This window comes from Thermothelomyces thermophilus, chromosome 3, assembly GCF_000226095.1.
Source record: "Thermothelomyces thermophilus ATCC 42464 chromosome 3, complete sequence".
NCBI classification, from domain to species: domain Eukaryota; kingdom Fungi; phylum Ascomycota; class Sordariomycetes; order Sordariales; family Chaetomiaceae; genus Thermothelomyces; species Thermothelomyces thermophilus.
The window spans coordinates 1,625,846-1,652,946 of record NC_016474.1 but is presented as its reverse complement, the minus strand read 5'-3'; the positions used below and the strand labels follow the sequence as shown (position 1 = coordinate 1,652,946).

The 27,101-nt window shown below is 56.6% G+C and overlaps 9 protein-coding genes across 9 annotated transcripts; 4 read left to right on the top strand and 5 right to left on the bottom strand.

Moving 5' to 3' along the window:
* Window positions 1-531: 531 nt before the first annotated feature.
* Window positions 532-2,369, top strand: MYCTH_107689 (uncharacterized protein; the record flags this gene model as incomplete). Its single annotated transcript, XM_003662818.1, has 2 exons — window positions 532-1,729; window positions 1,798-2,369. The coding sequence occupies 2 exons, from the start codon at window positions 532-534 to the stop codon at window positions 2,367-2,369; spliced, it is 1,770 nt and encodes a 589-aa protein (XP_003662866.1).
* Window positions 2,370-4,159: 1,790 nt separating this feature from the next.
* On the bottom strand, window positions 4,160-6,708 carry MYCTH_2303987 (uncharacterized protein). Its single transcript, XM_003662817.1, has one exon. It carries the CDS (start codon window positions 5,938-5,940, stop codon window positions 4,855-4,857), a length of 1,086 nt encoding a protein of 361 aa, XP_003662865.1. The 5' UTR covers window positions 5,941-6,708; the 3' UTR covers window positions 4,160-4,854.
* A 1,898-nt stretch (window positions 6,709-8,606) lies between these two features.
* Window positions 8,607-11,253, bottom strand: MYCTH_2303986 (uncharacterized protein). Its single transcript, XM_003662816.1, has 7 exons — window positions 11,068-11,253; window positions 10,814-11,011; window positions 10,579-10,757; window positions 10,358-10,527; window positions 8,973-10,306; window positions 8,722-8,872; window positions 8,607-8,662 (listed from the first exon to the last, which is right to left on the bottom strand). The coding sequence occupies exons 1-6, from the start codon at window positions 11,149-11,151 to the stop codon at window positions 8,831-8,833; spliced, it is 2,007 nt and encodes a 668-aa protein (XP_003662864.1). The 5' UTR covers window positions 11,152-11,253; the 3' UTR covers window positions 8,607-8,662; window positions 8,722-8,830.
* Window positions 11,254-11,803: 550 nt separating this feature from the next.
* MYCTH_2303980 (uncharacterized protein) lies at window positions 11,804-13,392 on the top strand. Its single transcript, XM_003662815.1, has 4 exons — window positions 11,804-12,326; window positions 12,406-12,470; window positions 12,517-12,740; window positions 12,801-13,392. Exons 1-4 carry the CDS (start codon window positions 11,967-11,969, stop codon window positions 13,235-13,237), a joined length of 1,086 nt encoding a protein of 361 aa, XP_003662863.1. The 5' UTR covers window positions 11,804-11,966; the 3' UTR covers window positions 13,238-13,392.
* Window positions 13,393-14,798: 1,406 nt separating this feature from the next.
* On the bottom strand, window positions 14,799-17,123 carry MYCTH_2092214 (uncharacterized protein). The gene is made up of 4 exons (XM_003662814.1): window positions 17,002-17,123; window positions 16,879-16,912; window positions 16,486-16,786; window positions 14,799-16,380 (listed from the first exon to the last, which is right to left on the bottom strand). Exons 1-4 carry the CDS (start codon window positions 17,037-17,039, stop codon window positions 16,214-16,216), a joined length of 540 nt encoding a protein of 179 aa, XP_003662862.1. The 5' UTR covers window positions 17,040-17,123; the 3' UTR covers window positions 14,799-16,213.
* A 490-nt stretch (window positions 17,124-17,613) lies between these two features.
* On the top strand, window positions 17,614-20,172 carry MYCTH_2118116 (uncharacterized protein; the record flags this gene model as incomplete). The annotated part of the gene is made up of 7 exons (XM_003662813.1): window positions 17,614-18,107; window positions 18,165-18,225; window positions 18,278-18,796; window positions 18,849-19,246; window positions 19,304-19,515; window positions 19,568-20,037; window positions 20,161-20,172. 7 exons carry the CDS (start codon window positions 17,614-17,616, stop codon window positions 20,170-20,172), a joined length of 2,166 nt encoding a protein of 721 aa, XP_003662861.1.
* Window positions 20,173-21,316: 1,144 nt separating this feature from the next.
* MYCTH_101870 (uncharacterized protein) lies at window positions 21,317-23,346 on the top strand (the record flags this gene model as incomplete). Its single annotated transcript, XM_003662812.1, has 5 exons — window positions 21,317-21,772; window positions 21,841-21,893; window positions 21,946-22,686; window positions 22,757-23,158; window positions 23,232-23,346. 5 exons carry the CDS (start codon window positions 21,317-21,319, stop codon window positions 23,344-23,346), a joined length of 1,767 nt encoding a protein of 588 aa, XP_003662860.1.
* A 614-nt stretch (window positions 23,347-23,960) lies between these two features.
* MYCTH_2303965 (uncharacterized protein) lies at window positions 23,961-25,091 on the bottom strand. The gene is made up of 2 exons (XM_003662811.1): window positions 24,558-25,091; window positions 23,961-24,388 (listed from the first exon to the last, which is right to left on the bottom strand). The coding sequence occupies exons 1-2, from the start codon at window positions 24,842-24,844 to the stop codon at window positions 24,250-24,252; spliced, it is 426 nt and encodes a 141-aa protein (XP_003662859.1). The 5' UTR covers window positions 24,845-25,091; the 3' UTR covers window positions 23,961-24,249.
* Window positions 25,092-25,336: 245 nt separating this feature from the next.
* On the bottom strand, window positions 25,337-26,587 carry MYCTH_2303964 (uncharacterized protein). The gene is made up of 2 exons (XM_003662810.1): window positions 25,956-26,587; window positions 25,337-25,847 (listed from the first exon to the last, which is right to left on the bottom strand). The coding sequence occupies exons 1-2, from the start codon at window positions 26,049-26,051 to the stop codon at window positions 25,389-25,391; spliced, it is 555 nt and encodes a 184-aa protein (XP_003662858.1). The 5' UTR covers window positions 26,052-26,587; the 3' UTR covers window positions 25,337-25,388.
* Between the last annotated feature and the right edge of the window lie 514 nt (window positions 26,588-27,101).

Sequence of the window (27,101 nt, the reverse complement as noted above, 5' to 3'; positions counted from 1 at the left end):
CTCGTTGCCTTGGCAGGCGACTTTTTTTGACCCCATATCCCCCCCAATTCCAAGCCCAGGGTGGTGCCGGTGCAATTCAGGGCCGGTGACGGACCGGGCCTTTTATTCCGGATCGCGCCTGCCTCTGTGTCATCGTCAGGTTCGCAAGTTCCACACAGCTTCGTTCCCTTGCTTCTGCCTTGCCAGAACTGGGAAGGAGCCCTTCCCAGTAGTGTCAGGGTGTCAGGAACCGGGCCCGCCAACTCACAGCACAAGCCCACTTCCCCTCCTCCCCTCATACGGCTCTGTTGTTCCCTGGCGCGAGCATCCAAGGACCTCTCGGAGCCGCATGTCGCGACATCACGACACTCGTTGGATATAGCGGCATACACGGCCTGCCTTGCTCGTGCTCTTGGCGATCACGGTTCCATCCAGGGACAGTTCCCTTGGGGCGAACCTGCAAGGTCTCTGGTCCCCCTGGCCCGCTTTATCCTGCATCAAGCAGCTGAGCACACAAGCAGACACGCTCCACTCGACGTGACCGCGCACACCATGGAAGCGCCCAATCGCAACCGCAGTCCTCAAACAGACAGCTCCTCGCCTTCGGCCCTCACGGATGAGAGAGAACCTCCGCGCGGGCCCCTCTTACAGCGCCGGCAGCAGCTGACGGAGGCCCTGGCCCGGTCCCCTTACGACCTGATCCTTTACTTGGAGCGCGCCGTGGTCCACTCCGACCTCGCCTACCCGGACCTCGCCGCCGGCGACGCCTACCGTGCTCTGCTCCTGGCCGACGAGGTCCGCGACGAGAGTTTTGAGTACCATGACCAAGCCAAGGAGTCCCTTCGTGGGTACAGGACCGCGCCCTGCCCAGAGGTGCTCAACCACGGCAGCCTCGTCGAGGACCTCGACCAGATCGTCGACGGCCAAGGCGTGGAGGCGGCCGGCGAGTGCAACATTTTAGCAAACATTGCCTCGGTTCGCTGTTTCCAGATCCTCTCGCTGAGCCTCCTGCTATGTGGCTGCCTGAAGAGCGCGCTTGAATTCTGCGAAAGGGGCCTCAAGATGGTGCCCCACAACCGGGAACTCCATGAGATCAAGGACTACATCGAGCAGGTTGCCAGGCGCAGGTTACGGAAAGGCCCCGACGAGCCCATCGAGATTCACATGCTCCCGGACCGCGGCGTCGTACGCCGGGAGGTCTACCCCTGGAACACACACGAGCCTGATCGCTTTTGCGCAGACTCGCTTTCGTTCCTCAACTCCAAGCTCGCCAAGATTGCGCCAAAATGCGAAGTCAAGGTCTCGAGTCTCCCGGTTTTGCTGGACGGCGCAAGCAACACCGACCAGTACGACATCATCCCGACGTGCAACCAACTCGGCCTGTTTGCGAAACAGGATATTGGCCCTGGGGAACCCGTCCTGGAAGAATACTCGCTTCTGACTGCCAACAATCGGCACAAGGAATCGACTTGCGATGCCTGCGGTACCGAGCTGCCACCCCTCCAGAGCGACTCGAAGGCGGTAAGCTGCCCAGAGTGCCACGACACCATCTTTTGCGACGAGTTCTGCTTCGCCAAGGCTCAAGAGCTGTACCACCCAGCCGTCTGCGAGAAGGATGTCGATTCGATCGCCAAAGACCCGGACCCGAGCGTCATCGACGAGTCTCTCTACCTCCTTCTCCTGGCACGGCTGCTTGCCATGTCGACACATCAGGATATCCACCCATTGGAGGTCCCAGAGATCAAGTACAGTACGTTCACCGTCAAGCAAAACATTGTCAGAGATCGAGGGCAACCGTGACTAAGATTGTGCAATCAGTCTGGGGCGACTTTGTAAGCGTGGCCCTCAACGATGTCGACGGCTCCATCACGGACGAACCGCCTCCCGAGTGGACGCTCCCCTTCTCTTTCAAATACAATGTTGAAACACCACTCCACATCCTCGAGAAGATGGACATCGACATCTACGCCACTCTCGACCGCCACGATCTCTGGGTATTCAACACGGCCTACGCCAAGTTCCGCGGCACCGCCTCGGCGCGCAAGAACCCGCGCGACGGCCGGCCCGATGTCGCCGCGGTACACCCCTTCTGGTGCCTCGCCAACCACGATTGCAACCCCAACGTCACCTGGGAGTGGGGCGGACGCATGCTTCTGTGGGCGCGCGAGACTCGCGTGGTCGGGAACCAGCCCGGTGGCATCAGAGCGGGAGAGGAGATTCTGAACCATTACTGCGATGTGAACCTGCCGGTGCAACAGCGGAGGGAGTGGGCACAGGGGAGTCTAGGCGGGTGGTGTATGTGCCAGCGGTGTCGGGAAGAGGCCGCTGCTGCTGTGGCTACTGCTGCTGGCGAGCCGAGGGAGGAAGTCAATGGGAACGGGGCCTCTTAATCCACCGCTTCGCAACTTGAGAAATACCAAGCCTGTTATGATGAGGCTGAAGGGCATTGTATACGACGGGGATGACCGTGGATGCATGAGGTTTAGGTGTCATGTGGTGATGATCTGAGCATGCGCTAGCTCTGATGGCGTGATGTGCCCGATATTGAAGTGAGGATGACTGATGTCTCTGGAACTATCTAATTGATATTGTGTTCTTTTTGAACAGTCTTGAATCTGTTGATGATGGTTGCGGTTGCAAAAGAGACTCGCTCCGAGAGGATGGGAACGGGAGTGGGGGGTAGTGGTGATTGGAGGGGCAAGTCGACCTTTGCGGGGTTTCGACTCGAGGTTGGACGAGAGCAAAGATGGTGTTCGTTCTCGGTCGAGCGGTCGAGCGGTCGATGCTCCCCGGGAGTCAAGGTGCCGTGAACAAGACCCAGCTGGGACGTTCCGAGGCAGGGTTAAGTTTGAGCGGGCGATGTGGTGGTCCTGTTGCCTGGGGAACGCGTACGGCGGCGGGACAGGGCCTAACCCCCTTACCAATGACAACATGCAGTCGCAGTACTTGGTCCTTGTAGAGCCAGACATGAGAGGTAGGAAGTATGTACTAGACGAGTCTTCAATGTCTGGTATAGTCTCTGAAGTGGCCCGTCATTCGATACGATGCGGCACACGCTGAATGCTCTCTCTCCTTTGTTGTTCAAAGTTGGGGACTGCTGCTTGTTGGCTTGTTTGTTTGTTTGTTCGTTTATTTGTTTAACCTCATCTAGGATCGGCTCGTCTTCGGTTTGGGTAACTATAGGGACAACCCAGTCTCGAATCGGCTACTGTGTATTATCTAAGGTAGGTACCGTATTCAACCAGGCCGGAGCATGGTTGCAGCCCAGGCTATGTAGTGTACATACAGTAAGGTACATACAGTCCGTATGTACATACACGGAGTGGAAAAGGAAATGGTGCATTGATGACTTGTGTCCCCGGCTCAAGTCTGAGTTCCCCGTGCCGCCTGGGGGTCTCTACCGAAAGTCTGAGCGCCTTGCTGTCTATTTCTCAGGAGTGAACCTCCCATCACCTTCGCGAGTGAGCTCGGGTGGAGGGGTATGAACGTGTGTGTCCGTGCTAAGCTCGACTCTGATTTCAAGTGTAGCATGTCCGAGCAAAACGACTCTCTCCTCTCTCGATCATGTACATCTCCGGTTCGAAGCCTTTTCAGGTCAAGTTCACCTTCCCTCCAACCCCAAGCCAATTTGAGCCCAATTTAGGCAAGTATTGAACGAGAACTGTCACGACCCAGGAGTGCCAGTGTCAAGTAGGAGGATCTTGCTTCTGTTGTCTTTGGCAAGCCGGTCCCTCCTGAGAGGTTTCGCGTTTTGGATCATCCAGTTTGGGCATTGTCCCCTGTTGGAGTCCCTCAGAGTTGTAAGCAATCTTGCAACTTTGTGGTTTCCTCCACATCCGCCAAGAGAACAGGTGGCTATGTGCACAGCTTTGCTTCTCTTCCTTCTCAGAACGTACTAAAACCCTAGGACCTCCGTGTGCGTGGGTGGAGGTTGTGCTCAACTCGCTCAATGCGATCTAGCCCTGATTATAACCTGACCTGACCCCGTGCGGGGGTCGTAAGCAGAGTGCAGAACTGACCGAGCGGCTGAGCTACACAGGAAGTGATGTAACAGAATTGGGCATATTCCGTACAATGCCAAGTAGCGGCCCAAGCAACCAACAATTAGAGCACAAGGACCCGGGGGGGGTTCCCTCTTGGAAGGATGAGCATGCGAGGATGAGCATTTCAGGAACGCGACGCCTGTTCCCGGGGGTGCTGTTTTATTTCATTTCTTAGCTTAATCAAGCCAATTTTCGTTCCTTCATCTATTACAAAATTGATATGTTAATAAAAAAAAAGAGAAGAGACGATGTTTCCACATGACGAGTTTGTTGATCGGAATGACAGATGCAATACGAGCATCGAGCGGCAAGCGAAGTACCGAACCAAGAAGTCGTGAGATGTGGTCGACTCCGCCGGCTGATGCTTGTCGAGGTGGATATTCCGATGACCGGGTTTGGGATTATGAATAGGCTGAGTTGAGGTGGTCGACCTGCGATCTAAAAGTATGCACGTAACCGAGAACGACGCCGTAGTACTTCGTGATGAGATAGGTGGATGTCTTAGCGAGTCAAGCCACTGGGGTATGCGTTGAAGAGAGGGCGCCGCCTCGACCAATGTCCCGGCCAACCCAGCCGTGGTTCCCAAAGCCAAACCGGACCGGACCGAAACCGTGAAACTAGGGGGGAAAAGTCCCAAAACAACCAGTCCCTGATAGCCCAGAATCCCTAAACCCAAATAGCTCCACGCCCGGCAACAGAAGTGTGTTGTTAACCTGCGGGAATGATGATGATGATAATGATGAGATGATGATTCCCAAGTCCCTAACCCCTTTGTTGAAAACGCCTCGCCCATGCTACTCCGTGCGAAAAAAAAGTGCCGTGATTTGTGGTATTACATCGATCCCAGACGAAGGAGAGCCTCTACAGCCTCGCGCTCCTGTGCGTCAGCGGCCACGACTCCCGACGTCGAGGGTACGTTTAAGTTGCGCGGCGGTGCGTTTAGCTGCGGCGGGCGCGCCATGCCTGCCGAAAACGAGCGGATGCCGCCGCCAAAAGGATGAATGCTGTTGAAAGGGGATTGCTGGTTGAACCGGGCTTGGTATGACGACGCACGGAGCGCCGCCGCGCCAACGGCTGCCCAGTCCTCGTCGTCAGTCGCGTCCTCCGGATCGTCATTGTGCCTCGGCATATCGTCGTCGTCGGGGGCCTCGGAGCACGATGCCGAACCGGAGCCGTCGAGCGACATCTTGTCGGCTTCGTGGTCCATCATGTCCATGTCGGTGTCCATGAACCGGTCGTCGTGCGAAAAGGCGGCCGAGAAACCGCCCGAACTAGACCCGAGGTTCGCGCCGAGTCGTGACCGTTCCGAGTCCCACCCGGGGGTTTTGATGATGGGTATGCTGTTCGGGTGGGCGCCGGGCGATGCTTGACGCGACAGCGAGTCCCGGGGAGGCTGTCCCCGTCGCTTCGCGTCCCACCGTCCCCAGCCCACCTTCAGAAACTCCACATCACCATCCCGCCCGCCTCCGTCGTTCCCGCTTCCCTTCCCCTCCAGAGCGGCCACCACCAGCCTGCGCGCCTTTGCCGGCGCGATGCCCGCGAACCCCGGGACCGAAGTGGTGAGATAGCCCATTATGTGTCGAATCGGCAGCGGACCGTGGTTGAGCAGGATCTCGGGCAGATGAAATTTGGCTAGCATAGCCGGCGTGATGGCGCCGGCCGAGTCGTGCGGCGGGGATCCCAGTCCGGCGTCGTGTTCGCCCCTGCCGTCCAGCAGGTCCAGGTCTGAGTCGATCGAGTCAAGACGGGCCCGCTGCAGCTGGGCCTTGAGCCCATGCGGAGGCAGCGAGGGGGAGATGGAGTTCGGGGGAGTCGGGAGGTCGGTCGGGTTGGTTGCCACAGGGACGCTCCGCGCCGCTACAGCAGCTAAGTTGTCTCGGCCGGAGGTCATCGCGATATCGCGGACAGCAGATGCCATAGTTGCCATATTGACGTTTCTCGGGGATGTCGGCTTGCTTCGAGACGTGTCTGCAATGCGGCGCACCCGTGTGTCAGCACTACTTCTCTTGGTACACACGGTGCGTCGCGTTGATGGGCGCTGGCTGCCGCTGGCGCTGGCGCTGGTGATAGCGGTCGCGCGAGCCATCAAGGTTCTTTGGTGTTGTTGGCCGATGGCCACCGGCTGAGGGGCGGGATTGGGAATTGTCCGCTGGGTTGGAACTTTTTGAGTCACACTCACAGATGTCTGAAGCAAATGCGCAGCTTTCTGATTAACAACTTTTGGCCGAAGGCTTGTCGGACAAAAGTGCGGTGGGCAAAATGGCAGAGCTGCTGCGGATGATCGATCTTCTGTGACAAGAGATGACTCTCTTGATGTAAAGTCAAGTGGTGAGAAGGGTTGCTTTGTTGTTCGCTTTGGAGAAGCAAAAAAGAAGAGAGCAGGCCAAGGAATGGCAGGCCAGGGCAGTATTAAACCATGTGGTGCCTGGGCACAGGATTGCGAATGGGAAGGTTTGTGCTCGTCACCGGGCAGGGGAAGTACATACATGGGCTACAAGGCAGGTACTGTATGTACTGTACATCCGTACCTCGCAGCGAACATTCAGACGGATGCAACCAATGCGCGAAGTTGGCACTGGGCAGCTCAGACCAAGCCCACCCATGCTGCAGCTGCTGGGCCTCGTGGGCCCAAGGGGCCAAGCCGATTTTCTCCGCCTTTGTGGCATGAGGTGTGCGCACGGCGATGCGAGAGGACGAGCCAGTCCCCGTACCGTGTCATCGGCACAGCAAAACATCTGGGCACAAAAGGAATGCTATACCTCTGGGCTATGTTCGGCTTCGCCGCTCGGGTGCGGTTTCAGGTCTTTCCTTAGTATGTCATAGCTGCTGACAGCAAAAAAATCTGTGTTGTCGACTGTTGACAATCCTGGTTTTTTTCGCAATCAGGTTAATTCGCCCACAAATATTTGGTTAGGGTTTGAACAAGATTACTCGTATCATCAATATTCGGCGAGCCTAGCTTCGTTGCGCAGAACCCCAGAATGACGACAAAACGGTGGAGCAATCCGTATCCCGATAGGCACAGTGCGAGACCCGTACTCGCTACTCGCCAGACATCAAGGTTCCGGGGCGTACCTTTCCAGTCTCCAAGGAGGCTGCTTTGTGCGCGAAAGAGCGCTGGCCACTGATGGCTCACATTTGTGCCTTGTGCTTTCTCTTCCGTTCTCTGTGCGCGCCCGTCAACCACCAACTGGAAGCCAGCCCCTTGTCATGTGCTTCAATAAAGCACCCACAAAGATCACACAGCAATTACAGATCTCGATACAATTTTTTTTTTGTTGTCCAGATTCATCGAAGCCTCTCATTCCCCGCTTCTAGGGCAATCATGGGTTGGCTATGCAGTGCACTACTCTGTATGATACCCACGCAACTTATCTCGCTATCAATTCTGGGACTACTGGGCAGGTGATAGAATGACCGAATATTCCCGCAACGCTGCCGCGTCCTGCTGACTCACTCCCATCATACACTACGTATATTGACAGTGCAACTGAGTATATACCTATCTTGCGAGTTCAGATTTTGGAGATATTGCGCTCCCGGAGCCGGGAGAGCCCCTGTCTGAACTTCAACCCTGATGTTGGAGATGAGACCCAGGAGGAGACCGATAGGACTGAAAGGGGTCAGCAAAGCTTCAAGAGGCCTGAAAAACAAAAAGAGATCACGGAGCGTAATTTCGTATGTTTCCCAGACAGCACCGTCAAATCATTGACGAGCACCGTGAATTTATCGAGCGCCCGGCGTCTATGACGGGGTCTCGAATTGGATCTAGCAGCACTTGGCTTATGAGTCCAGCTGACCCTCCCTCATGGGGCCAACGATAGATCGAGGATCTGCTCACGCACAATCTCGGATCCGCGAACCTCAACGTCGGCATCATCTGCACTCACGGAACCAGATCCAACCCAGGCCACTGATTCAAGGCGGGCAATGCCCCGAGTCGATACCGTCGCCACCCTCGTAGGCCAGCCAAAAAAAAAAAGGGCGGCACAGGTTCGTGGGCGCGGAAGACATGTTCTACCCGTCGCACATTGGCTTCCCCACGTCGTGAAGGCCTCGGTGACTCGGTCCACGCAAGTCCCCGTGCAACCCCCGATTAGCCCACCCCAGATCGATCGCCCCGCCAACGGTTCCAGCCACTCCCCCGAATCCAGTCCAAAAACGTGGCCCACAAACTGGAGAACATTGTCCGAGCAGAAGAAACACGCTGTACATGATAAGCCCTCCTCTGAAGTCTCCCCACAACAGGACGGACAAGATCTCCTCCTGCGAGAGTGGGACGGAGAACGGTCCCATGGTTGCCCGAGAGGGGTGCTACCAAGCTTCACGCCGACAATCCCGAGGTCCAGCCCACCTCAGGTCGCTCCGCGCGTCACGGTCCCAATTGAGTGGTTAAGAAGGCGCCAATGCCTGTGGTGACTGGCTGCTCTGCTACTCTGCAACGGCATTCATCGTTTCATCAAAAGATGCCGAATACTGCATCCGGTTCTCGGAAGAAGATATGGAGACCCCCCCCTCATTGCGTTCGCAACCCCGTGCCAGGGCGGGCCAAGGGAGACCTCCTTCATCTGCATCATAGCCCAACCCACATGACATTCCGTTTCAGCCATACGAAGACCGCCGGTCTTGCCTTGGTTTTCCTTGATGAAGTCCAATCAATCACTCCATTCTTGGTGGTTGGCCAAGGTCTTTCACTCACGCCTTTTATCGCGGGTTCAGCTAGGAGAATGCCGCGTTCCCCCGCATCCTCGACGCCACGGCATTGCGAGGTTTCGTGGCGGGATAGGTCAACTCGACGAAGTGGCTCGTCATGCTCCGTTCTGCTGCTGGAAGACATATTGCCTGCACGCCTACATAATACCGTTAACGAGGCCCAGCCCAATAATGCTAGTAAAGGTGCTGAAGCCTTCCTTCTTCTAAAAGGGTGGCGACGGGCCGGACCCAACTTACCGCCTTGAGGATATTGAGCTCCGCCCTCGACTGCTCGTAAACCTGCCGATACTCGCTCAAGCTTTCGTGCAGGACAACCTGCTTGGTGGTCCTGCCCTCGCAGATGGCCTTCATCTTGAGCTCCATCTCCTTGCGCAGGAACGGCTTGCCGAGACTGGTCTCAAAGTGCATCCGGTCGAAGCCCTCGATCAGGGCCACCCCCAGGCTGGTCGGGATGAACTCTCGCACGCCACCGCCGCCGCCCCCACGCCCACCCCGTGCTGCACCCCCGCGACTGCCGCGCCCTCTGGCCCGTCCGCGTCCGCCTCGTGCTGCGGGAGGTGGGTCTGCTTCGCCGTCGTCGTCATCGGCGGCGGCGGCGCCCTGGTTCCCCCCTCCACGGCGAACCACGGTCTGCACGTACTGCCGTTCTTGGATTTTCTCAATGTGCTCGGCCATGGTGGCGTCGGTGCCGATGCCGTTGGCGTCCATGAGCGCGATGAGGTCGGCCTCGGTGAGGTAGCCCGGCGGGCTGGTCTTGCCCTCGGTTACCATTGCCTCGGTGGGCTCGAAGCGCTCGCCGACGGTGAAGCGGGGCAGCTGGGCGGTGCCGGTCCAGTTTTCGTAAGGGTAGACGTCGAGGTAGTTGCGCTCCAGGACGATGACGCCGTGCGCGGTGAAGGTCTCGTCGCCGTAGAGGATCTCGACGTCCGTGGCCATGCCGCGGGCGTCCTCGGAGCAGCAGGCCAGGAAGCGCCGCGTGACGAGTTCGTAAACCCGCTTCTCGTTGTCGTCAAGCGCCGCCGGTGCCGCGTAGGTGATGGGGTGGATTGGAGGATGGGCTTTGTCGTCGTGCCTGCCCTGGCGCGGTTGCTGGAACGCGCCGTCGACCAGGGCCTGCGCGAACGAACCCCATCGGTTGTCTTGTGTCTGCTTCCTCACTAGTGCGCGGAGGTCCATCCCCTTATCAAAGCGGTCGGTCTCCGTACGGGGGTAGCTGATGAATCCCTTGTTGTATAATTTTTCGGCTACTGTCATGGCCTGCTGACCGCTCATGCGGAGGAACCGCGTGGCCATCTTCTGCAGCTCGACCGTCGTGAGAGGTAGCGGCTTCCACTTCTTGGTCGGCTTCTCCTGGACCTTGGTGACTTTTGCTGTTCTGGCAGCGAGGCATCGCTCGTAAAGGATAACGACGGACATGCGGTCGAATAGTCGATGTCGGGACCAGTTGAAGCCGACCTGGATGCCGTCCCTCTCGTGCATCACTTTGATTCCCCAGAAAGGCTCGGGCACAAAATTCTTGACGCGGAAATACCGGTCCACCACGAAACCGAGCGTTGGGAACTGGCAAGATCCTACGCATGTTAGAGAGTACTATGCGGTCGACGGCGGAGTTCGGATATTACCGTAGCTCAGCGTGAGGTTGGACAAAGGGCCGCCGAGGGGACGCAGGTTCAGGGTCAGGAACCGAGTGAAGGCGTAACCAATCCTGAGGTCGAGCTCGATGCGTGCAGACACGGCGTCCACCTGCCTGTCGTCTAAGGCGGTGAGCCGCCGAGCGGCGGATAGAATGTGACTAGATCAAAGTCAACACGGTGACGGCCAGCGGGTGTTGATGATGACGTACGCTCTTTCGACATTGCTGAACCGCGCCCGCTTGACTTGAATCCGAGCGTTGCCCTTTCGTGCCGCGTCCCTGATCTCGCTTCCGATGTGCTCGCCTTCTCGGTCGCAGTCGGTCCAGATGACGAGCGCACTGGCGTGCCTCGCCTGGTCTTCAATGTTCTTGGCGATTGACTTGCTGTCCTGCCCGGAGTCAGTCACTCGCGAAACTTGAGCTGGGAGGGCCGGGATTCTTTTACGCTAGAGACCACCGTCATAATGGGCGCGTCAAACAAGCGGTCGGGTGGCGGGTACTCCCACTGCTTGTAGTCGCCTGGAAACTCGACTGTCGTGAGATGGCCTTTGACAGCGGTCATAGTTACCGAGCAGTGACCCCATGGCGGACCAAAGTCGAAGTCGAATGTGTAGTTCTTGATGTACGCATCGCGTGTGTTGCTCTGGCGCAGCGTTAGCAGAGTACCAATGACCGCAATCGAGCAGCCAGAGCACCCACGGTTTGGTAATGGCCACCGGAAAGATGACCTGCGACTGCTTTGGCGATGGAGGGCTTTTCAGCCACACATAGAACGCGCGTCATGGCCGTCGATGGTTTAGGCGCAGCAGTGGTCGATTGGCAGAGATGGCGCGGGAGCAGGCGATGAGAGACTCGCGGGCCGGAGATTATCTTGCGATGTTTGTTACCTCCTGGAGATATCGGGGTCGCGACGATAGCACACCTGTCTGACTCCGCCTATTATGAAGGGCATTTCTGCGCTTGTTTTGCGAAGGTCCAGGTTATCACGATGGTTGTGAGAAGTTATCCAGCATGCGGGATTGCACTGAAAGAGCAACTGCTTCAACCCCGGACTGTGAGCGCTGCTGGACGTTCTCAGACTTGGAATCTACAATGCATCACTTATTCTCCGAAAGAGGTTCAGCGTGTTGTAGTTAGAGACTGGTATCTTTTGTCTCTATCCTTAGCTATTGGTGGCAGGCTCCGTTGACGCGTTTCTTTTCAGGAAGTCGCGTCAAAACTTGGGAATGAAATTCATGCTTTGCATAAAACGCGGACGCGGGGGAAAGTGGGTAAATTACCGTCAGCAGCTTGAAATTAGAGTTCCCTTACGCACCAAAGCGGGCGTTACATTCGCTGCAATAACTAATCCGGGTGCTACTACCACTGCAGTGAAACGCCACAAAGGTACTCAGGCCCACTAATAAAACTACCGACTCCGTAAACGTGTCGGTGCATGACGTCTCCGGCCAGGAGAAAGTACAGAGTATGCTCAGCCGAGCGATGACGCGAACACTGCAATTGGATGCCAGGGCAACCGAAGGCATCGCAAAACGACCTTGAGTCGTCGCCCAGCCAAACCGTTATCGTTTACTTAAGTTTTATCTTCCCCCATCCAGATGGCGCTCCCGGTCGTGCATACGCTGGAGGAGTGCGCCGACTTCTCTAGGGCGGTCAAGCCCTTCATCCCGCAGCTCTACGACCTCCCCGCAAAGCTGCTCGACGTCTTTGCGGGGCACGAGACCCTACGGCAGTTGTACACCGAGACAAACCCGGTCATCTCTGGCTTTGCCATCTCGGTGTTCCTAGGTGCCGTGTTTCTCGTAGTGGCTGAAATCAACCGCAACTACTCGCAGGTCGACCGCTGCTGGAGCCTGTTGCCGACCCTGTACATTGCGCACTTTGACGCGTGGGCGCGCCTCACGGGACTGCCCTCTCGGCGGATCGACGCGGCACTGCTTTTCAGCACCATTTGGAGTGTGAGTGGGACAGACCATGCATGCCCTTTGGACACAGACACCACGGGCCAAATGCTGACAGCGTGATGTCTGAGCGCAGATTCGCCTCACCTATAATTACTGGAGGAAGGGAGGTTACGGTATCGGCCACGAGGACTACAGATGGTGAGCAACCGCGATGTCCTGTAAAGCACACGCTAACATCTGCCAGGGAAATCATCCGGCAGCAGGTCCCTAAAGTTGTGTTTCACATCTTTAACTGGACCTTCATCTCCTTTATCCAGAGCATCCTGCTCTTCGCCATTGCCGCGCCAGTCTACACCATCCTTCTAGCGTCGACCATTGAACCAGATCTCAGCAGCGCCGACATCGCGTCAGTGGCCGTCGAGCTTGGACTCATCCTCATCGAATACATTGCCGACGAGCAGCAATGGGGTAAGCTTGTGTCCAATTTGGGGAGAAGAACCCAAGGCTAACCAACCGCACAACTCGCAGTCTACCAGTCGGCAAAGAAACAATACAAGGACTCGGCCAAGGTTCCCCGGGGATTTGAGCAGGCGGACCTCGACCGCGGCTTCGTCACGTCCGGCCTCTGGGCGTACAGCCGTCACCCCAATTTCGCAGCCGAGCAGTCCATTTGGTTCGTCCTCTACCAGTGGAGCTGCTACGCGAGCAAGACTCTGTACAACTGGGCGGGCGCAGGGCCGTCGTTCCTCATCCTGCTGTTCCAGGGCTCGACGTGGCTGACGGAGCTCATCACGGCGGGCAAGTACTCCGAGTACCGCGACTACCAAAAGAGCGTGGGCATGTTTACGCCGAAGGGATTGTCGCCCTACAAGGGGCCCGGGGTAAAGGTCCCCAAAGTGATCCGGACAAGCGAGCTGGCGAAAATGCAGGAGCAAAAGGAGAAGAAGAAGCAGAAGCAAAAGTGACTGGTAGAAATGGAGGGCCGTGGGGAGCCGATTCAGGGGAAAGGCCGGTTGTGAGCCCAGACGGCATGTCGTTGGATAAAAAAGCGATGGATTTGTACGGAGTACCTACTGTACTCTCGTACATACGGAGTATGGGTCCGGCAGTTCTTCCGTTTGGAATACGGTGCAGAACACTGTACAAGGCACCTATCGATGTGTGCGACGAAGTTGGGATGGATGCGTCCCTGAATGTGGCCAACAGCAATATGTAGTGTAATGGACATACGCAGCACAGTAATCCGTACACATGTGTCCTGTTGGCGTCTCGTGTTAGCGGGATAATTGTGGAGAGGAGGCAACACATGTATTTACGAAGGAGCGTACACTATTTCTGTCAGCCACGAGGAGTGGCAAGCCAGATCCGCGCAACGGATTTTCAGGGTCGTGTTGGATACGGGAGAGAGATCCACATGTGGATCTATTTGATGAGTAGCATACCAAGTAAGTTACAAGTATTCGAGTTTGGACGACACATGCCTGAGGCGAAAAGAGACATAAAAGCACTCGAGGGTACAAAATGCTGCCATCAAATGCTTTCCCAAATCCTGCTTGAAATGTGGTTGTGAAAATTAAATTTGGTGGGTTGTCATTGCAAAATCGCCAACAAGGGGCATGCATGACGATTTCAGTAGTGTACTCAAGCGCCCGGGCGGCTCAGCAGCAAATGACTGCTTCCATGTCCCTGGGACTGGGTCAGGGGGCCCGCGCTAGTAGAAGCTCACCTGACCAACCCCCAATATTGCTGGGTGGGGTGCGAGCCGGAAAGGAGCAGGGCCGCCAATATGATGAAACATGGGTCTACACTAGTGTATGAACTCTCAGCCGCCTCCTTCAGCTGTTCGCGGCCCTTTTTGGCGGCCGCAGGCAGCTGGCCCATGGCCGTGGCCGACCGGCAAAAGCCACCGGACGGAAGACCAAACGGCCCAGGGCTCCACCTCCTTCTGTGAACGGCGGCCCCGTACCGAAACCCACCTCGGTGATGAACGATCTTCGCGGGAGATGCGTTGGGCCTCTCACCCCTGGCCAGCGGCTTCGGGAGAGCTACCCCGTGGCCTGGCTCAACCATGTGGCCGGTCTCGAAGATGACGATAAATGGGGTCCCCCTCGAGGGACCCACCGCATGGAAAGATGTGCGAAGGGCATTAGTGTACTCCGTACGCAGCAATGCGAATATATAATAATAACATTGATGTCCCCCGACTTCGTCTTAACCGCCCGAAAGCATCGCCGCCTGCCTGCATGTGCCTGCACGGTTACCCTGGCTCTCGCTGTTGATCTCTGCGTGCTCACTGCGATAAGGTTTTCGACACGCACACACTGACACTCGGGTGAACAATTCGTCATCCTGCACGTTCGATTGCAGACTCACGGAACACCGGAAAGCACATCCGGGTCCTTTGGCCACCATCAAATCGGCGACAAGGACTCGATCTATAAGAGCAACAGTCGTCCGGTCTCCGGCCGAACTCCTCCAACCTGCTCATACATTATTCTCATCGTCTGTTCGTTCACACCTAGATCCAAACCCCCCACCCTGGACCCTTACCGTCGCTATTTGTCCACGCCCTGCGCGTGGGTGCATCTATCTCATCAGATCCAACAATTCGAGCCTCGCACTACCGCACCAAGTGGATACTCTCCGTGGGGGTCCACCGGTGCTGGCCGCAGCACCTTCCCAGAATCACTGACAAAACCGCGGGGAACATCCTGGGAGGAGTAATTATAATTAGGGTTCAGGCCAAAGCTTGAACCCGACTAACCAGCCTTTTTTCCCACCTTCCCTCTCACCTTCCCGAACCGCCGACCACAAACCTCGAAATTGCGCCCACAATGCCTTTCACGTGGGAATCCCTCTATTCCTTCTTCTCCCCGGCCGCCGCGCGCGACCCGCCTTCCGAAGGCACAACCTCCTCCTTCTTCTCATCTTCGTTCTTCTCCAAAGCCGGCGGGTCAACCCCGATGAAGCAGACCGACGTCCCCATGCCCCCCAACTCGGGGCACAGCGCGGCCGGCAGCCCGCCCATTCCATCGCCCGAGTCCTCAACCTCTTCTCTCGCGCCTAGCGAGCGCGACTATTTCCCTCCATCCTCGCCCCAGAGCCAGCGCTCGCCCTCCATCTCTTCAACCTCAACCGCGCCCTCGGAGCAGCAGCAGCAGCAGCAACAACAACAACAACCCGACCACCCGCAACGGTCCCACACGACACTGGCCCCCGCCTCTCAAGACGACCGGCCGCCAGCACCGCGGCGCTCGGCAACGCACGTCGTCGCGCTCGACCCTATGTCGCGCGAGTACCCCAAGCCCACCCAGGAGCTGTCCTTGGATGAGATGCTCGCGCGCAAGCCTGGCAAGCACTCGCTCAGCTACTATCTGCGGAACCCTAGGGAGTCCAAGATCACCGACGAGCCTAGGACCGCGGAAGAGCTCGCGGAGCGGGCGCGCAAGTTCGAGGAGACCAAGCAGAAGTTGCGGATGGACCGGGAGAAGATTGCTGCGCTTGTCGAGAAGCGGTGATGCTGCGCGATGACTTAGAATTGTTTCTTTCGACTCTTAGACGGACGGAGCCTGTATTTGCAGAGACGGTCGGGCATCATTGAGGCGTTTAGCGGCTGGCTTTATCTTTGATTTTTCAATCTTTTTTTCGTTCCACCTTCACCGAGATGCTTTGGTCTGGGCAGATAGAGAGACACAATCCGGGTCAGGGGATTATTCTGGGGAGAAGACAAAATTCGGGATGAACAGGACCGACCGAAAAGCTAGAGGTGCTTCGTTTTCTTGCGATTTCGATACCAAAGAAGAGCTGGGTCAGAAACCGGTTGTCGGTCACCTTGGTTGGATGGCCTGTATGGACTTTGTAATTCCTCCGCTTCCTCGCAGACCCAGTCCAGGATAGAGAATAGCTACCAGCGGATCTGCAACTGCACCCCCGCCAGAGACTTACGACAGACGTGACGAGAGGGTGACCCCATACACGACTGTCGCAACGAGGGTTCCCAGGTTCAGCAGTGACGAAATGCCGTGCAGCATCGAGAACCGTCTGTTGAGCACCTGCATTTCCCGTGAGTGCGGCGGCGCGTCATATGCCTTTTTGCCGTCTTTCCTTTCTGTTTCTCAGGCGCGCCACCATCGATCAGCACCACGAAACCGACCCTCCCTTCTCCCCCGGCCTTCATTCCTCAAAAAGGGGGGTGGGGGGGGGAAGCACATACCCTGCTGCCGCCGCTCCTCCATGACCCTAGTCGTCTGCGGCCCGACAGCGACCAAGTTCCCGACGGCACACAAGAGCGCGCTCGCCAGCGGCGCCAGCACCGTCCACCGGTTCGACGGGTCCAGCACTCCGGCCAGCCCGCCCGCGACGCCGAACGGGTTGCGGCTGCCCGGGTAGGTCAGAGCCAGCGCCGCGGGCAGCCCCGCCTGCATCGCGAAGTAGACGGGGAAGATCTTGGCCATGAGCGCGCCGAACTGGGGGCGCGGAAGAACGCGGAAGGAGATGATGCCGCCGATGAAGGTCTGTGAACGGTTTTTTTAAGTATTCCGGATGAGGACGAGGGAATACGCTGTTGGGAGTGGAGCGGGAAGGGGGGGTGAGGGGGCCAGCTTACGTGGAAGACGGTTGCTCCTAGCAGGATGCCATAGCTGACGGCGTGTTTCATGGACGGTTAGTAACGAACTGTTGACCATGCACCTCTCTGCCCAAGTGTAAGAGCAGGGGAAAGGTTTGATACCTAAGAATATGATACGGGGCGGGTGAAAAGAAGCCCATTGTGTAGGAAGATTGGTTATATCAAATTCACGGATAGATCTACAGAGTTAGATTTGTTGATCTTCGGATGGAGGTTAGGAGGCGAGCTGATTGCGGAAGAGGGGGAACAATCGATGATGAGATGTATGTCTGAGCGAGGTTGCAGATGGTGTATTCCGTATGGAGTATTCCGAGCTATAGTACGTCAACAAGTGTCACTGCATGAGCTTCCGTCTTGGCAGAAGGCGCTGTGGGCCTGGGCCGAGCTCGCAGCCAAGGTGCTGCCACCCCACAGTATGCACACTAATCCGCAGTCCCACTGTATAGTAGCCAGAACAGTGCGCAAGGGCCAGTGCGCCATGGTGAGATTGATATGACGCGCTGTCATGTGCCGACGCGAGGCAGCCACGGCTCAACGCGAGATCTGCCCGTTTGTCTCGCCAGTGCTGCCTGGGCTCAGAATGGGGTCCCGACTGTCTTATCTCGGGCACCTCACTCAGTTCTGTGACTTGATTTTTCAGACCTGGGTGCCTTGTCCCCTTGATCCAACCTTCCAGTCATTTGATTGATCGAGATTCCCGACCGAACGCGCAGCATGGCGGACAAGGAAGCCACAGTGTACATCGTCGACCTCGGCGAGTCAATGGCCGACTGCCATAACGGCCGCGACGAGTCGGATCTCGACTTCTCTATGCGCTATGTCTGGGACAAGATATCGACAACCGTCGCCGCCAGCCGCAAGACCTGGACGGTGGGGGTCGTCGGCCTCAACACCGAGGAGACCGTCAATGCGCAGCATAGCGAGGGCCTCGAGGGATACGAGCACATCTCTGTCCTTCAAGGTATCGGCCCGATGACCATGAGCTCGCTGAGGGATCTCCGGTCAATGATACTTTCCTCACGCACACACGGCGGCGATGCCATTTCTGCCATTGTGGTCGCCCTGACCATGATTGAGGACTTCACGAAAAAGCTCAAGTACAACCGAAAGATCATCCTCGTCACAAACGGAGAGTCTCCCATTGATGACGAGTCGTCTGAAGAGGTTGCAAACCGGCTGAACGAGCTTAACGTTGAGTTGGTGGTGGTGTACGTTTGACTATCTGACGCCCAAGAAACCCGCCCCGGCGGAGCTAACCTTGTCAGTGGCGTCGACTTCGACGATCCGGACTATGGCTACAAAGAAGAGGACAAGTCCAGGGGCAAAGTCAGCTTGTCTCCAATCCTGATCTGCAGGTTACCTCGCTAACTCCGCATAGGCGAATAATGAGAAGATCCTCCGAAAGCTGGTTGAGCAGTGCAACAGTGGCGTATTTGGAACCATGCAGCAGGCCGTCGAGGAGCTCGCCATCCCCCGCATCAAACCTGTGAGACCGTTCAAGGCGTATGATGGCCCGCTTACGCTCGGAGACCCGCAGAAGTACCAAAGCGCCCTCAGCATTCATGTTGAGCGCTACTTCAAGACCAAGCGTGCCGTGCCACCGACAGCAAGCACCGTGGTCACCAATCCCGAGCGTGGCGGTCCATCTCAGCCTCAGGCACCTGGCGAGGATATAGTAATGGGCGGAACTGAGTTTTCCGGCGTCAAGCACATGCGCACCTACACGGTCGACGATCCAGATGCCCCAGGCGGGAAGAGGGACGTTGACTTTGAGGAGCTTGCGAAGGGGTACCAATACGGCCGGACCGTTGTGCCCTTTAGCGAGTCCGACTTTTCAGTCACTAAACTGGAGACGAAGAAGTCTTTTACTATCATTGGGTTCATCCCGTTCAGCAGCGTAAGCTCGGTCGCCCGAGACTGTTGCCGCTACATGCTTACCCGGATGATAGTATAGCCAATTCATCAACATGGGCGAGACAGGCGTTGTCGTCGCCCAAAAGCATAACGAAGAGGCAGAACTGGGTTTGTCGGCCCTCATTCACGCGCTTCACGAGCTTGAGTCGTATGCTGTGGCGAGATATGTGCAGAAAGACGGCACTCAACCACAGATTCTCCTACTGAAGCCTAACCCCGCTCTCGAGGATGACTTTGAGTGTCTCTACGATGTGCCGCTGCCGTTCGCCGAAGACGTGCGCAGCTATCAGTTCCCCCCGCTGGACAAGGTGTTGACCGTTACCGGCAACGTCATCAAGGAGCATCGGCTTTTGCCCTCGGAGGACCTAAAGCAGGCGATGAGCGATTTCGTCGACGCCATGGATCTGACCGGTTTCGACGTTGATGAGGAGGGGTACGTAGCGGCCCTGGGCCCGAATATGATGCAGCCAACTGATTCTGTTCTTTCCAGGAAGCCGGTGGAATACGCGCCGATCGATGAACTGTACAACCCCGTCATCCACCGTCTCAATCAGGCCATTCGTGCCCGTGCCGTAGATCCAGACTCGCCGATCGGGCCGCCTGCGGAGATTCTACTTCGTTTCTCGAAGCCTCCCGAGAAACTGCTCGACAAGGCCAAGGCGGAAATTGATGCATTGATTGATGCAGCAGAGGTCAAAAAGGGTATGCTGCTTGGCTGCTAAATTACTTCGAGAGATACTGATAAGTTCAATAGTTCCAGCCAAAGCGCAAGGCAGGCGCGGCCGTAAGGAGCCCGTCAAGCCGCTCTCCGGCCTCGACATCGACGCCCTGCTGGGCGAGAACAAGCGCACCACCATTTCCTCGGACAACGCGGTGCCCGAGTTCAAGCAGATCCTCGCCACGGCATCGGATGATGCCACGATTGAGAGTGCGGCGAAACAGATGGGTGAGATTATCCGCAAGCTTATCCGCGACAGCTTTGCGGGCTTGAACTACGCCCGGGCTGCCGAGAATCTCCGGGTCATGCGCGAAGAGCTTATTGCCCTGGAGGTTCCTGGGCTATACAATAAGTTTTTAACAGGGCTGAAGAAGAGTATCCTGAGCGGAGAGTTGGATGGGGACAGGAGAGAGATGTGGTTCAAACATATCATTGGGGGGCATCTGGGCCTTATTTCTCGGGACGAGTCGGAAGTGTCGGAGGTGACGGCTGAGGAAGCCAGGGCGGTAAGTCTTGAAGTTTCGTTGCTCTCCTGGGTCGATCTGGACTGCCTGCTAACTGCTGATCAGTTTGAGACATGATTCGGTCGTGTAGGCTTTGTTGGGTCTTTGGCATCTTTGAATGCAGAGTACAAGGAATAAGCTCCTGGTATGCTGCCGATCAAACAACTAGTTGGTTGTAATGGTAGTAGACAAAATAAACTTGGAAGGCTGGGATTGGGCTTGGCAGCCAGTGGCCATGATATTTCCATACTCGCAGAGGGTGAGCATTGCGCTTGTGGTCAGAGTGAGACTAGAGACATGTAGAGCGAGGTTTACTCCGTACCTCTCTGTACAGATTACATCCACTACTTACTTCCCAACGTCACCACATTGGGAAGGTGGGGGCCCAGTTGTGCCTGCCTGTCTGCCTTATCACAGCCCAATTTACTGAGTGCTCTCTGGGCTCGGTGATTACAAGGCGAGCGCGAAAGGGTTCAGCTGCCAAAATCCAAAATTGTGTCTGTTTTATACCAGTCAGCTTCTAACTTCTTCTGCTTCTTCATGAAGACTTTGTTTACTCGGGATATGTGTGACAGGACACAAAAGACATCAAACAGGGCACTATATAGGACGCACTCAAAGCACTCGGCCTTTGAACGGCCATCACTCCTGTAGGTACCGGTAGCTTTCCAACTGAGAATGTGATGGTGTTTCCGTCAATGCACGAACTGGTGGCTGATCACACTAGCCGGAGCAACTGCGTTCAGCACGCTCGTCCAGCAGCTCCTTCCAGAACCCCTTTATTCTGTTTCTTGTGCGGCTTGGTCCTTCCGCTGGGTTCAACTCACAGCACATTCCCACATCAACATCCTTGGAGAAAAATTTGAATTCTCTCTCTGTGACGGTGCGTTGATTCACAGATGCCATCCACGTCAGTCAGTGCTTCGAGTGTTGGAATCCACTATTCTGCTGCGGCAGTGGTGTTGATAATGCCCATAGGACCGATTATTCGCAACGCTCACGCAATTTTGGAGCTTGTCGACCGGGCGACCACATCGAGCAGCTAAACTGTGACCGGGTCATTGGCCTTTTTTTTCCTCCTCAGCGTGAAACGGGTCTATTACCTCTGAGGATTTTCACATTGCCTTTCCCCAGTCGAGCGTCAGTTCCGTATCTTCCCCCCTCCGTTGTGCATCTACTCTTCCGGATAAGCTACGAAGGCGACAGCGTCCGGCACTTGTTCGCATCACTCCGACTTGCCCGACAAGACGACAATAAGCTCTGCGTGCTGCAATCACAGAAAATGGCGGATGAAGACTTCCTGCGCTACTTGCGGGAGATAAGCGGCGAGGATGCGGCCGTCTGGGACGGCTTCGACCCCTCTTCGTGGCGACATGCTCTCGAGGAGTCCGCAGTCGAGGGACTTGAAGGAGCCGAATCGGCGGACGGCGCGAGCTCTCCTCTTCAAGATCTTGCATACTCCTCGGATGACTCGGCCGAGATGATTCTAAATTACCACAAGCTGACGGCCGCTGAGAGGGCCCGCCAAAATCACGGCGTCTCCAAGCTCAGCAAGGCGCGCCAGTTAGCGTCCGAGGAGGTGGCGTTTCCGCACAAGCTCGCCGAGTTAGAGGCCGTCAAGTGGGAGGAAACGGGCCTTGGCTTGGGTGGCCGGTCCGCCGACGGAGAGCTCTTCGTACCGTGGCCGCTCGTTGAGAGTTACCCTGACATGTTTGTCGGGAAGGCCAACAGTGTTCGTGTAAGTGCTTTATACAAGTGTCATCCCGACGTCGGATGGATGTCTTCGGTTGTGCTGAAAACACCTAGGCTGCGCCCCTGTTTACGCTTGACGCTCTGCACGAGAAGCGCGTCTGGGACCTGTGAGTTGCCCCTACCTGCCGGCTGCTCAGTCTTCCATCTGACAAGGACTAGCTACTACATACATTGCCCTGAGGATATGCAGATGGACCCTGTTATTTTCGTCCCAACTTATCAGTTTCAGCATCTCCTGGACGTGATCAACGCCAAGCTGGAGACCCGATTCACGATACCGCCCGGCAGCAACAAAGAGAGATTCATGATGTCTTTCGGCACCGAAAAGAGCCCTCTTCCGCGCTTTCTGGGTCGCTCGGACAGCGCCCAAACGTTCAAGGCTCTGTGTGGGGCGATCCCGGAACCCCATCCAGATGACGATTTGAGCAAGGTACCTCAGCTCGGCGTTGAGGAGTTTAGGAAGCTCCTGAAACGGACCCGCGCGGACAGAAAGAAGGCCAAGAGGTCCGACAGGAACCGCTTAAAGCGTATCGAAGCCCACAAGGCATGGGGGCGGTCCATCAAGCGAGTTCAGCGCTATCTTGGTCTGCGAGCCAGGGCGGGTGACGGCATGGCCGCCAGACTCACCGAGTCTGATTTCAGCAGGCTTATCATTAACGAGCCAGAACAGTTCGTGCTGTTCGTGGCCATAGACATCGAGGCTTGGGAGCAAGATCAGAACCTCATCACCGAAATTGGCATCGCCGTGCTCGACACCACCGAGGTCAAGGACATTGCACCCGGCGAAGGCTGCCAGAATTGGTTTCCGCTCATCGAAGCTCGCCACATCCGCGTCAAGGAGAATTCATGGGCCACCAACTCGCGCTTCGTTCGTGGCTGTGCCGACCACTTTAGCTTCGGGTATGTCCCTCCCTCTCTTGCTAGAGCCCTCGGTATTACCGTGCTGTACCGCATTACTGACTCGGCGCAGAACAACCGAGTTTGTCCGGGAATCTGATATTGCGCAGCTCTTAAAAGGCGTAATCGACGACGCAACCTTCGTCGACCGGGTCGACGGGACGAAGAAGCCCCGACCCGTTGTCCTCGTCTTCCACGAGTCGTCGTCCGATATCAAATACCTCAAATCCGTGTCGTACTACGTCGAGGCCGCGCGAAACGTCATCGAGGTGATCGACACGCGCACGATGCACCAGCACCTGGTCCGCAGCAACGACTCGGCCAGCCTGGCGAATGTGCTGGGCCACCTGGGCATCCCGTGCCAGTACCTGCACAACGCGGGCAACGATGCTGTGTACACTCTGCAGGCGATGATCGGCTTGGCGGCCAAGAAGCTAGAGGCCAGTCTTCAGAGGCGGAGGGACAAGACAGAGGGGTAGGTTATGCATGGCCCGGAACAAATCTAGCCCCTTGTCAACAGGACTTGGTTATCTCATACCTTATTGCAGACACATTCCGTATGCCGAGTTCAAGCAGAAAGAGGGCTGGACCAGCGGCGAGGACACCGATGGCGGCTATGCGGTCGGCTTGCTCGATGCCCAGCTAGGCTGGGGAAGTGAGTGAGTGAGTGAGTGAGTGGGTTGCTGAGTGAAAGCCACCTCGGAGGGAGGCATGAGGCCCGTGGGGCCGTCAGCCGTCAGGACTAGCGTGGTGAGAGGCAGCCCTGTGATATTATATAGCTGATCGGGGGGATATTTTTTTTTTTTTTTTCAGGGTAGATACCCTCGACTTGGTGATGGCAAGCACTGCCGGTCTGAAACCAGGGTCCGGAGTTGACATCGCGAGCCACATCCACAGCGCTCGTCCTCGTTGCGGGGCCGAGACAATAACAATGACCTGGCCAGGCTATGTATCTTAGGGATACAGCGAAGCTGATGTAGACGCACATGTTGGTGTATATTAGAGGGGAGTTACATTCACCAGCCAAGCCGAGGGCTAGCAAGCAAATTCTGGTGGCAGACCACGTTCCCCCTCGCCCATTCTAGATATGCGGGAAAACCACCGCGACTTGTAGTACAGAGCGCGCGGGTGCCTTCCCCCTGCTCGCCCGCTTGCTAAGGCTCAACGTGATCAAAAGCCAACCGATCCTGAAGCCAAGCCGCCTTCCCGTCCCAAACGCCAATGCTATGATCTGTGACTGTGTGTTGTTGTACAAGTTCGCAACGCCCCCCAAAGGAGCAAAGACACTCAGACTCCGCGCAAGGAGGTTAGAGTTGATCGAGAACGCGCAAGATAGATTCGCCGCGTCATCTGCGACGGCGATCCGGTCCGGTCCGTGTGGCCCCTCGGATCGTAGGCTCGGCGGGGAAAAAATCGTCCGGATGAAAACTCGTCGACTTAGGCCCCCGTTGCTTCCCCATCACGCCCATCGCCCCGTCGCACTGTTTCCTTCCCTCCTCCATCAAAGAAGAAGCAGAGGAAAGAAGAAGTGGGGGGCTCGTCCGTCCGGGCTTGGCTTTTGTCCCCTCACGTGTTCTTCTCCAGAAACTCCTTCGCCTCGTTCACCTTGCTCGCCAGGTATGGGCTCCCGCCGCGGTCGGGATGGTTGAGCAGCATGAGCGTGCGGTGCGCCTTGCGCACCTTCTCCTTGGTGATGCCGCTCTCACTGTTGGAGGGGGGGAGGTGGAGGGTCCCGTTAGCATTGCTTGGAAGAGATACCAAACAGACACACGCGCACGCGCGCACACACACACACAGAGAGAGAGAGAGAAGGGGGGGGGGGGGAGAGGGAGAGAGAAAAGATGGGAAAAGGAAAAAAAAAAAGGTCTACGTACTTGAGCGACAAGATGAGCGCCGCCTCGCGCTTGGTCATCCGCGGCTCGAAACCGCCCTTGTAGAAGGCCTTGCCGAGCGCGCCGACGCCGCCGCGCGAGCGCCGCCAGGCTACCAGGCCAGCTCTGCCCTGTTTTGCGGAGGAAAAGAGAGAGTGGTTAGCTTTGCGCGCGCTTCTCTTCGCTTTGCTGTGGTTGGAGGGATTGTAGGAGGATTGGGGGAGGACGGGAAACCGTACGAGGAAAGCGGCGACGGCGACACCAGCGCCGATGGCGAGTGCTGAGGACATTGTTGCTCGTTTCGGCTCGTGATGTTTTTTTCTCTCAAATGTATATGTATAGTTGTTTGTGGACTCAAACGGGGTTTATATCGATTGCACTGTGGCCGTGGACCTCGGGGTGGTGGTTATGGTTCGTTGATTGCGACGATGCGCTTTTCTGGTGATCGCCTCTGATGATGGAAGCCGACGGGAACTTTTTTCTGCCCGGGTTCTCGGCGGGACACGATCGATTTGCCTCCCTTGTTGCGGAGCTAGCCGGGCCGTAAATCTGTAATAGTACGGTAGCTGTAATGCTGAGACGGAATGCGTGCTCATTACCTCCGTAGTTCGCGGTATCACCGTATCAATCTGTTACGCTGTTACGCCTCAATACGTATTTTTCATGTTCGTCTAAGCTTTCCCTTGGGCACCAAACAACAGAAGAGTAGCATAGTAAGTGTGTGCAAGTGATTGCAATGATGGTAAAGGAACGAAATTTGTTCCGGTGGCTGGCGAATCAGGACAGCAATGTAAAACCGCGCTTTCCAGGCACATCATCGCCCCCGATTCATAACTACCGCCGTGATCGGGTATAAGCCTTCGCCGGCGGTGGCAACCCGCCAGCGACCTCGTCCAAAACCCGCCTCTCCAGCTCCTCGACCGTCTTCCGCGCTTCCTCCTGGACTCCGCGGTCGCCGCCGCCGCCAGATCCCGCCGTCCAATTCCCCGCTCCTCCCCGCCCGCTCAGTCCCCCCGCCGTAGACTTGGCCGCCAGGCTCGCCGTGACGGCGGCTGCCGTCTCTGTTCGGTCTGCTTCTGCCCGCTCTTGATCTCCCCGCTGCTGGGCATCGGCGTCGGCGGCGGCGGAGGAGGAGGATGAGGAAGAAGAGATGGTGGGAAAGGTGAAGTTTCCTGCGCCGCCGCGGCCGGTGCGCGCGTAGCTCGGCCCGGTATCGGTGCCGCAGCCGGTCCCGATGGTGCGGGTTCGGGCCAGGCTCTGGTCAGCGTGGGGCTGACTCTGGGCTTCGAGATCCTAGTGGGGGGAATGGCCAGAGGTTAGTTTAGTCAGCACGGGCTCGGCATGTTAGGAACCAGATGAGACGGAGCTGGAGGAAGCGAGGGAGTGCTGGAGTGGACAGACGGTTTCGGTGGCTTTTTCGACGGCCTGGATGTCTTGCTTGCTGTAAAAGTTGCCGGCCCCGCCACGGCCGACCCGGCGGAAGACGTCGGAGGACATTAGTCGCTGCGTTGTCGGAGGTGGACGAAACACGACTACGCTGTTGACAAGAGACGCAATCCGCGTATACGAAACTAACACAATCCAGTTGTTGGGTATGGATACTAGTAATCTAGTCAATTCGATTGCTGTCCGCAGCCCTGAACTACACTACCTCACATAGATAATTTGAGCGACTTGGAATCTTAGTTCCTCCATGTCCTTATCTGGGGTACCCCAGGGCTTATCAGCTCACCAGCTCCAGCTTGTGTAATGCATTCACCTCAACCTTTTGCCCAGAGATTTACACTTAACAATAAACGCCTCCGAGGGTTCAGAAGATACTGCTAGGGCACGCCAAGAAGCATCTGGCAGACAATTTCCTTCTGCTTGACTCCCTTGTCTCTTCTTTGGGGTTTGAATAGGATCATCTGTGGTGTGTACTCGGTACCTGCTTCAGGAATTCCGGTTCAAGCGAGTTCGGTTGGCTGTCTTGCCTTTCGAGCAATTGCACGCACACCGAGGAAGACCCTGTGTCTGAGCATTGACTAAGCTTGCTGTGTTGAACAACCAAAGGGCCCTGCTCATCTGGCAAGGAAAACACGAATCTGACCTACTTGACGGCCAAGAATCAGCGCCACCTTGCCGCTTCGAGGGTCACACACAGCGAGCGCACGCAATCTACAATTCCTCCCACGCCATGTGCGTCTTTGTTATATGCACCAGTGCCGGTGCGATTCCCAACTTACCATGTATCACGACCGACCCGTGACCTGGCAGTCAGGGAAGAATAAATCTTACCTTCCGGCCCTGGTGCAACAAGCGGTTTCGATGCATGACCGGCAGTGTTAGATATCCGAAGTTTGCGACACGGCCGGGCGTTTTTGCGTGCCTGATCGCCGGCTGAAATTCTGGACCCGCAGCCTTGCTGGGTTGTGTCTGCCCTGCTCAAGGCTGGGATTGAGTCTAGGGCCTTTTTTTTATGTGCCTTGGAAAACCACCCCTTCTTTCGCTATCTTGCCGGCCTGTCCGGGAAGGGGAGCAGAATTGCAATGCCAGGCTTTGCACTTG

Coding starts and splice junctions, on each gene's coding strand:
- MYCTH_2092214 (XM_003662814.1), bottom strand. CDS start 17,039: ATGGGCTTCTTTTCACCCGCCCCGTATCATATTCTTAG. Junction 16,913..17,001: donor GCCCCGTATCATATTCTTAG/GTATCAAACCTT, acceptor ACACGCCGTCAG/CTATGGCATCCTGCTAGGAG. Junction 16,787..16,878: donor TAGGAGCAACCGTCTTCCAC/GTAAGCTGGCCC, acceptor AACCGTTCACAG/ACCTTCATCGGCGGCATCAT.
- MYCTH_2303980 (XM_003662815.1), top strand. CDS start 11,967: ATGGCGCTCCCGGTCGTGCATACGCTGGAGGAGTGCGCCGACTTCTCT. Junction 12,327..12,405: donor TTTTCAGCACCATTTGGAGT/GTGAGTGGGACA, acceptor GTCTGAGCGCAG/ATTCGCCTCACCTATAATTA. Junction 12,741..12,800: donor TGCCGACGAGCAGCAATGGG/GTAAGCTTGTGT, acceptor CACAACTCGCAG/TCTACCAGTCGGCAAAGAAA.
- MYCTH_2303965 (XM_003662811.1), bottom strand. CDS start 24,844: ATGTCCTCAGCACTCGCCATCGGCGCTGGTGTCGCCGTCGCCGCTTTC. Junction 24,389..24,557: donor GCGCTCATCTTGTCGCTCAA/GTACGTAGACCT, acceptor CCCCTCCAACAG/TGAGAGCGGCATCACCAAGG.
- MYCTH_2303986 (XM_003662816.1), bottom strand. CDS start 11,151: ATGACGCGCGTTCTATGTGTGGCTGAAAAGCCCTCCATCGCCAAAGCA. Junction 10,758..10,813: donor TTATGACGGTGGTCTCTAGC/GTAAAAGAATCC, acceptor GACTCCGGGCAG/GACAGCAAGTCAATCGCCAA. Junction 10,528..10,578: donor TTCAGCAATGTCGAAAGAGC/GTACGTCATCAT, acceptor ACTTTGATCTAG/TCACATTCTATCCGCCGCTC.
- MYCTH_2303987 (XM_003662817.1), bottom strand. CDS start 5,940: ATGGCATCTGCTGTCCGCGATATCGCGATGACCTCCGGCCGAGACAAC.
- MYCTH_2303964 (XM_003662810.1), bottom strand. CDS start 26,051: ATGTCCTCCGACGTCTTCCGCCGGGTCGGCCGTGGCGGGGCCGGCAAC. Junction 25,848..25,955: donor TCGAAAAAGCCACCGAAACC/GTCTGTCCACTC, acceptor TCCCCCCACTAG/GATCTCGAAGCCCAGAGTCA.